At 42.5% G+C, this 9,098-nt stretch overlaps 1 protein-coding gene across 1 annotated transcript; it reads right to left on the minus strand.

Moving 5' to 3' along the window:
• Positions 1-7,875: 7,875 nt before the first annotated feature.
• LOC147436517 (uncharacterized) lies at positions 7,876-8,550 on the minus strand. The gene has a single exon (XM_086487869.1). It carries the CDS (start codon positions 8,548-8,550, stop codon positions 7,876-7,878), a length of 675 nt encoding a protein of 224 aa, XP_086343995.1.
• Between the last annotated feature and the right edge of the window lie 548 nt (positions 8,551-9,098).

The raw sequence follows: 9,098 nt of genomic DNA on the forward strand, positions 1-9,098 counted from the left end.
GTAATGCTTTAAGCCTAACCTTAAGTGGGAAGGCAGGGGATTGGTATAGAACCCTAAGGGTGGAAGAAAAAATGATTTACCCTTAGGAGATTGTTCTTGAAAGAATACATACGAGAGGGAGTGCTTTGGGGTGTAGCCTCTTAGCTCCAGAAATCCCAACGAGAGGAAGGAGAGTCGGTGAGAGACTTTATTAGTCGCTTAAAGCATTTGAATTCTTGTTGCAATCCAAATGAACGCTTCAACAATAACCAATTGATTGATAGATTTATTAGGGATTACGACATGAGCATATCTAGAATGGCCTAGTCATTAGAGGTATCACCACTTGGGAAGCAACACCACCAATGCGATCCAATTGGAGGATAATTTAATGATTCAAGGAGAAAGAGTGTCTATTGAGCATAAATCTATTAGCTCGCAAGTATTAGGGCATCAGCCAATGACCATAAAGCCTATTACTAAGGAGCCAAAGATATCTGAGATGACTTTAGCAGATCTCACGAAGGCTATTCAAGAGAGTCTTAGAGGCAATCGTGCTCTGTAAAACAATCATATGTATCCAATAAGGGAGCAACAATGGTGCTCAATATGCTATGGACCGCATAGTACCAGTGAATGTCCTACTTTTAGAGTAAAATTCAATGGGAATTGCAATGCCTATGGAAGGTATGGTCATCAAGCTAACGATTGCATAGTATTTAAGCGCGCGATGGCCAATAGACCGACCTTATCATGGACAGACACACCTCGAGTGCCTGCATTGATGCCGGCCCCACCTCTTGAACAAACAACACAACACATGGTCCCTAGGGCCCAAAATGTTGTTCAAACAACACCTTTACCACCTCCAGTGCTAGGAATGCAACCACCACATCTGAGAATCACTTCTGTGAATCAAGTGGGTTGTGAGTCATCTATTGCTTGTTTGGAAGGCTGTGAAGAAGATAAAGACCCTAATATTGCCTATGGGATGGATGTGCTTGAAGAAAGTTCACAATACTATATGGAGGACTATTGGGGACAAGTCAAACCTGTATATCAACAAGTAGTTGCTCTTGCGGCAAGAGGCCAAAATATCAATTACACTCCTAAGAGACCACCTCTTCAATGCTATCAGTGTGGAGGTCCACATCGTGTAGCCGAGTGTCCTATGAGGCTAAAAAAGAACACCACACTAATGCAAACCAATCAAGTGAGCACGTCTACAATGCTGATACTCATGTGTAATCGATGTGGCATAGATCATTTGATTGCCCAATGTCCAAATAATCCAAATGCACCGAAGATCACACCATTAAACTTGATTGAGGTTATCGAGGAGCCATCACAAAGTACACCTCTGGTACCAGTAAATGTACTCACACAATCGATGCTCCAAAAACAAAATTATATTCATGAGGGAAGAGACACAGCATCAATTTCCCAATCTCAGGAAAAGAAGAAAGCACGAAGGAAGAGATCGGCAAAAGCAGCGTAGTCAGACCCCAGTTCAAAGACCAACATAGGGATTGGCGACGACCCTGTATATATGAACGGCGTTGAAGAGGATTTTGACTCGGGTGAAACCATGGAGACCAAAACGGCCACTAAGATAGAAACCAACAAGGAAGATCTTCATGAGCCACAATGGCCAGGATCCAAGAAGAAGATAGGAACTTATCCAAACCCTATAGAGGAGATCGAGCGAGTCAAGCAATTAAGGAGTTTGGTAGAAGATACCCAAAGGGAACTAGAACCAGCACCTATGCAGATCCAAATTACAGCCACCGTGTTCCCTACGCAACAACCTCACCAAGTCCATATGCCCTTAGCCATACCTAGTGTCATCCAAGAAGAAAGTGACTTAAAGTCGTGGGAAAGTGGGCGTACTCACTTCTTGATGGAAAGAATGTTTACAAAGGGACTACCTGATCCTATCAAAGAAATGGAGATCCCATCTTCCCCACGTCAAGGGACTGAAGTCCAAAGGGTATCGTTAAACATTGCCAAATTGATGGATTTCATGTCTTCAGAAGTTAGAACCACCATCATGTCCAAACTATATAAAGACCCTGAGCTAGTCGCAGCTCTTCGAGCCTTCCTCAATGGAGAACTAAAGTTTAGGTTACCACAATTTGCACATATGGATGGAGCTGGGGAGATGCCAATAGAGGAGGAACACTTACATCCACAACCCAACCTAGATGAGAACCTTGTTATATAAATACCTGCTAACAAGTTGGGACAATACTTTGAGGGTGATGAATCCAATGCGACCATACCAATCACTACTAAGGGATTAACTGTGAAGGGAATCCTTGATGGTGGTGTTGGTGTTGTGCAGCTGCGCTTCCATGATAAGAAAAAGAGCAGAGAAATGCAAGCTAAGCTTCTTTGAAGCCTACTTGATTAATGGCCAATGATGAGGGCTTGTTAACAGGCCAAGTTTAATTATTAATGTATGCTAGATGTAGCTTAAAAGGGCCAACAGATGCCTTAATGATGCCAAAAAGGAGTATGCTTAAAGTGAGTGGGAGTTTATGATTTAGAACGGTAGTGCTTAAAGTGCTCTACTAGCCTGTCTTTACGGCTCGTCGATTGGAGCTACGGTGAAGAAGTTATGGTAGTTTGAAGTTTGAGTCGATTGCAGATCTGTACCGGATTGGGCAACTGCAGCTGAGGGGACAAAGATGAAGTGAATGCATGGGCTTGAGGTGTTCACTTTGTGGAGTGCCTCGGTCTTTTCAGATCAATGATCAAAGTTCCAGCTGCTGCCAAGATATTAGCCATTAAAGATTCACCGGGGGCCGGTTCCGTGCCAATCCATTCCGCTCGGTTCGTGATCCGTCTGGCAGTTTTGAGTAGAAGCAAGGGTTTTGAATACAACAGAATAAGTGTTTGAGATAGCAGTTCTTTAATCAGTATGTACGCCAAAGCCCGTCCAATGTTGGCCGGCGGTAGTCATAATTGGCATGCCTGGCTAGTCTGACACTCTTTGACTGGATAAGACCTTACGTCTAATACAATCACTTATACTTGCATCTTGCGGGCATGTGGCCCTATTCAAGACTTTACGGCATTGAAATTCATGAGGATATTATCAACTAAGGATTGCTGGGAGAAATAACTTTTGCTTGGAAATGCTTTGACTAGTATGTTGTGCCTATTGGAGATTGTTGATAACAGGAAATGTCCAACACAGCTATGGCTTAAGTGCAATCATCTATACTGTGTTGTGGAAAATGGCAGCAAAATTCACAATGATAATATTGGCAAGGACTGCTCGAAAAATAATTTCGTGTTTGCCGGTGCCTCGGTTGGCATGTATGCTAAATGTGGTGCCCAACAAGGGCTTATGCCCACCCAAGGTGCAGTAAAATGGCCGCCCACTCAAAAGCTAAGGCCGCCCTCTTTGAAAGCAAGGCCGCCCACTTAAGGCAAATTAAGGAGGGGAAGTATGAACAAGCAAAGGAAATAGAGGGCATGGCGTGGACAGGCAGCAAAGGGGGGATTGCGCAGGAAAAGAAAGGCTCGTGCCGGCCAGTAGAAGCATCGGATGATGCGGAGCAAGAAACGAAGATTGAGCAGCAGCCCATGGCAAACCCTTTCGGTGCCAGTCCCGTCAAATTCTGCGTTGGTCGAAATCCCGCCCTGCCACGTCATAGCGTCAATTTTTGCGCCACGTTAGTGACGCCGGGCACCACTGCTAGGGGGGGGGGGGGGGCATGCTAATAATAGGGGATGCCTTTTGCATGAGAGGGCTCTGGAAGCAAAACGTGAGGGGAAGTGAAGGGAACCAAGAAGAAGAGGTGAGGGAAGCAAGGCGAGGAGGGGAGGGTAAGCAAGAAGGCGAGCTCTCTCGATCTCCAATCCAAGCAAGGTAAGCTCTCCCTATCGAGCTTGAACAAGAGCAAAGCAAGGCAAGAAGAAGAGGTTACGAGAGGAGAGTGGTATTCTTGTGAAGACAAGGAAAAGGACGGTTGCATAATCGAAGGAAGAAAGTGAGGGCTCACTCTCTCGTGCTTGAGAAGTAAGACTCTTGGAGAGGTGAGGTGAAGCTAAGCAAGCATGAAGTCTCTCTCTTGTCGAGCATAAGGCGAGCGACTGTGATTAAAAAGGCAAGGAGAAGGAGCATTGTAGAGCTCTCTTGAAGGCAATTGAAGTAGATAATTCAAAGACAGTTTAAAGCGGCAGAGGAAAAATTCCATCACCGTCATCCGTTAAAGATTACATTAGCATTTTGTTAAGTCCGGTGTCGTTAAGGGCCCGGCTAATCCTGTAAACGGGCGCTTAAACTCCTAGTTAGCAGATAATCCAAGTGATGGTGCTGTTAACAGCCCACCTTGGCTAAAGATTAAGTTGTACTCATGCATTAACCAATTAATTGATGATTACGGTGATTTCCAGATTCCGTTGCATCTATTGTTCTTGTTCTCTCTCTTTCACACCTCCCACAGCCAAAGGACCGGCGCGTGCCCGGCTCACGTAGCGAACACATATCCCCCGACACTAGGGTTAGCATTGTGACTAAAAATTGCTGGGAAACTATGGGAAGACCTCACCTTGCGACCACAACCATAATAGTGAAGATGGACAATGGGTCTATTGTTAAACCTATTGGGATGCTAGAAGATCTCAAGATCAAGGTCTTTGGACATAAAATAAGGATTACCTTCATTGTTATGGATTTCTCCAAACACACTATGGCATCAGAGATGATCTTAGGACGTCCTTTCATGAGGAAAGCAAAAATGGTGCATGACTGATCTAAAAACCATGTCTACTTGCAGTTCCAAGATTTTGTCATTCGAGTGGATCTTGTGACTGGTCGAGCACATCCTCTAGGAAATAGGTTTATAATTGATCATAGATTTGACACCACAGTTCACTCGGCCCCATTGCAGTATTGTTACACGTGTAAAGTGGACACTGATGGGGAAGATACTCCTTATATGGATGTACTACCTGGGATGATTGAGTCGAACAATGTGGACTGGGTCCACCTAGCAGCAACCATAGACACTTGGGGAAATAGGGGGACGACCTGGGTAACACCTGAGGGGGATGAAATGCCACCACTCGTACCCTTAAATATGCTAGAATCAATGCATCTAGCTTCTGATGACCTACAAGATGAAAGTTTGACTGGCATTGGAACCAGTAGCGCCTCACAAGACTATAATCCACACGATTTGGGGCCAGAATCATCAATTGAAATTGACTCTGAGGATGAAGAATCTGAGTTAAATCTTAGTGCAAATGTGGGGACAAACCATTCAGGGCCCAGTGATACCCCAGATGACAATCTATCCAAGGGAGCAGAAGACACAAAAAGCGATTCATCTAGTGACTCTTCACTAGAGATCTGTTGTAATAAAAAATTAGACAAGAAGAGTAAGAGATATAAGAGGCGACGATATCGAGAAAATGTGCGTACTAGAATAAATGAAAAGAAGTCTACCACAGAATGGCTTAATTATATAGGGGCATGTGATGCTCATCGAAAGTTGGTAGATAACTGGGGTGAATACCTTCAAAGCGTTATGTGGTGTAGCCCACAACCCATTGACATCGCACAACTAGAGCCTACAGAGAAGCCAGAGTTGGGCTGTACCGTAAGGAGACGACAAAATCAAGAGTTAGCTCAACAACAAAAGGAATCGGAAGTGAAATCGCAGTCCACAGAACGACAGGACCCCACAAACTTACACTCTGCACCTGAACATTTCAAATCCTATACCATGTAAGGTTGTGTATACAAAGGCTCAAAGAAAACCTATCCATGGAAGCAATGGAGTCTATGATGGTCCAACGATAATTAAGGAAATATAGTTAACAGACCCAGGAAAAGAGTCTAAACCTGTTTTCATTGCCCAAGATCTGACAGAGACTGAGGAGTGTGTACTTAAAGAACTTCTTAAGGAATTCAGGGATATCATTGCATGGACATATCATGATATGAAAGGTGTTCCACCTTTCGTGGTGCAACACACAATCCCCATGAATAGCATGGCTAAACCAGTTCAGCAATGACCCTACCCAATGAATCCTAAATATGCAAAAATTGTTCAAGAAGAGATTGAAAAGCTTGTGGAATGCGGATTCATATACCCTATTGAGCACTCAGAATGGGTGTCTCCAATAGTGATTGTGCCAAAAAAGAATGGGAAACCCAGAGTGTGCGTGGATCTCAAGAAGGTCAATGCCGCCACTAGGAGGGACCATTACCCCTTGCCATATTCAGTACATGTGCTTGAAAGAGTTGCGGGGAAGGAAGCTTATAGATTTTTAGATGGGTACTATGGCTACAATCAAATCACAATTGTGCTAGAGGACCAAGCTAAAATAGCCTTTATAATCGAATTTGGAGTGTTCCCATTTCATGTTATGGCTTTTGGCTTAACCAATGCTACCTTTCAAAGATTAATAAACACTCTTTTAGAGAATATTTGAGGGAGTTTTGTGAAGCTTTCTTAGATGACCTTTGTGTTTATTCCTCTTGGAAAGAACATCTATCATGCTTACGAAAAGTGTTTGAGAAGTGTAGATTGTATTGCATCTCCTTAAACCCTTTCAAATGCCAATTTTGGGTTAAACATGGAGTCATTTTAGGGCATATAGTGTCCAAAAATGGGATTTCCACAGATGAGAGCAAAATTAAAGCCATTGTTGAATTGCCACCCCCTACAAACTATAAAAAGAGTTCAAAGGTTCATGGGCCATGTTGGTTATTATCGACGGTTTATTTTTAACTTTGCCGAGATAGCTCATCCTTTGTACAAGCTTCTTATTGATTTCCAATGGACTGCGGAGTGTGACCATGCTTCTGAGTCATTGAAAAAGACCTTGACTAGCGCTCCTATTCTACGAGTGCCCGATTGGAATGTAATTTTCCATGTGCATATTGATGCACCAATTGTGTACTGATTATCCAAGCTGATATCATAAACAAGAACCAATCCCCTTCATGAATAGCACTCATTCTCAGCCTGTGTCGTTTGTCAAAATCATCCTTGTTCTTTAAACGAGCATCTCTCAGTTTTTCCCTTGCGGTCTCCACATCCTCATTTCTCCATTCCAGCTGTCGAATCCTCAAATCAAGTAGATCTTCTCTGCTCATCTTTGTATCCCAAGGTAATATAATCCATGAAGCTATTGTCTCCTCAAGAGGCATAACAAGTTTTTGGCCATACATCAACAGTACTGTGTGTGGTACGGTCAACCCATAAAGCATAGGGTAGTAATCGAGGCCAATCACCAGTATTTCCTTTGCATGCTTTAGCCAATGCCTTGATAATGGGGGGATGGACCCTCTCAATTTTACCATTTCCTTTCGGGTTATATGCCGTAGTGAGAGATAAATTAATACCTAGACAAGCAAAGAATCCTCTAGCCTCATCAACGTCAAGTTCTCCTCTATCCACAGTAATTTTTCCAACACATCCATACCTGCATATATCTTCAAGTAAAAACTTTCATACCGCACTTGTAGCTTTGATTCGCAAAGCCCTCCCTTCAATCTAGTTTGTCAAATCTTCCCTGGCAACCAAGCACAATATACCTCATTTTCCATAATCCCATAGGCATTGTAATCAAAGTGACTACCCATTTAAAATGCATACACACTGGATATGTTGGATGTAACCCATCACGATGCTTTACATTTAAGTACATTTGAAACACATTACAAGTCTCAACAAAGTGTACCACATCTTTATACATTCCCTTCCACCAATATCGATCTTTGATATTAGCAAAAGTGGCCCAAATTCCCATGTGACCTACCCATAATGACTTGTGGAACTCTTTAAGTACTTGGAGTTGTGTTACTCTATCACAAACCACTTATTGAGGGGTTCCTCTTTGTTTCTTTGGATGTTTCCACAAAATCCCATCCTATAATAAATATGCATAAGCCTTCTTACGGATTTGTTTAAACTCTTCATCGGTCCATCCATCTTGCTTCTTCAGTGTACTCAAATATTTTCCAATCAGTAGCCATTCACCATCATAATTTTCCTCCACAAAGGACTGTAGTGCATAAACAATACTTTTACATTCTCCACGCATTTGTGTAGAGGTAAAAAACCTCAAGCCCACATCTTCATTTTTTAAAATCATAGTCTCGTGATCCTCAAATCTGCCCCTGGACCACATGTTAGCTACCGGATTGTCCTTGCGTGTAATGTGATGAAACTCAGGATTTAATGGCTTAATATATGCAATCCAAGGTAGCATAGCTATATGCAGTGTAGAACAACTTGTGATCATCCCGAGTAATGGCAAGCAATCTGTCTCCACTATTACAAAAGCACCAAGAAAGTACTCCTTGTTGCACCTTACAGCAATTTCTACACCCCAAAGTTCCGTTTTTACTTGTGGATATGCTCTTTGCCAAGCACTTAACACTTTGGCACCAAATCTGATAGCATACCTTTTCTCGTCTTTGTCATCTTGTCCAATAGCCCACCCAATATCTGTGGAACTCGTGTGAACCATCACAATGATTGGCTTTCCACTTTTGTAGTCTACTTTCTTTAATGTAGGAGCCTTTTGTAACATCTTCTCCATTTTTCAAATAGCGTTCGAGTGTTCTTGTTTCTAAACAAATTTTTGTCCCTTTCTGAGAAATTGGTATAACACCTTTGCAACATGTGAAAAATGGGGTAACCATATCAGGTAGAAAACACACGCACCTAAAAATATTTGCACTTATGTAATTGAATTGCATGTGTCTTTCATATTTTGAATAGCATCCACTTTGATAGGGCTGGGTCTTCTACCACACGGTCCACATAAGTGTCCCACAATCAAGACTTCTTTTACCCCAAACATAGATTTCTAGCCTGAGAGTGTAAGGTTGACCTCTTCAAGCCTTGATAATATCCTATCACAATCAACAATATGGTTAGCCACAAAATGTCTACACCCCTTCTTATCTTTGGCTTCATCCTTTTCACCCTCTTCACACACTTTCATTGGCACATCATCAATAAAAGGCATGGTAACCTGAGGAATGAAATCCTACAACACTTTATTCGTCCCATTCATCATGTGAAAAACTAAATTGGTTGCACCCTGTGGCAAGGTATGTCATAAAATCTAATATCTAACCAACC

The sequence above is a fragment of the Adiantum capillus-veneris genome, chromosome 18 (assembly GCF_014529385.1).
Source record: "Adiantum capillus-veneris isolate H3 chromosome 18, ASM1452938v2, whole genome shotgun sequence".
In the NCBI taxonomy this organism is placed as follows: Eukaryota; Viridiplantae; Streptophyta; class Polypodiopsida; order Polypodiales; family Pteridaceae; genus Adiantum; species Adiantum capillus-veneris.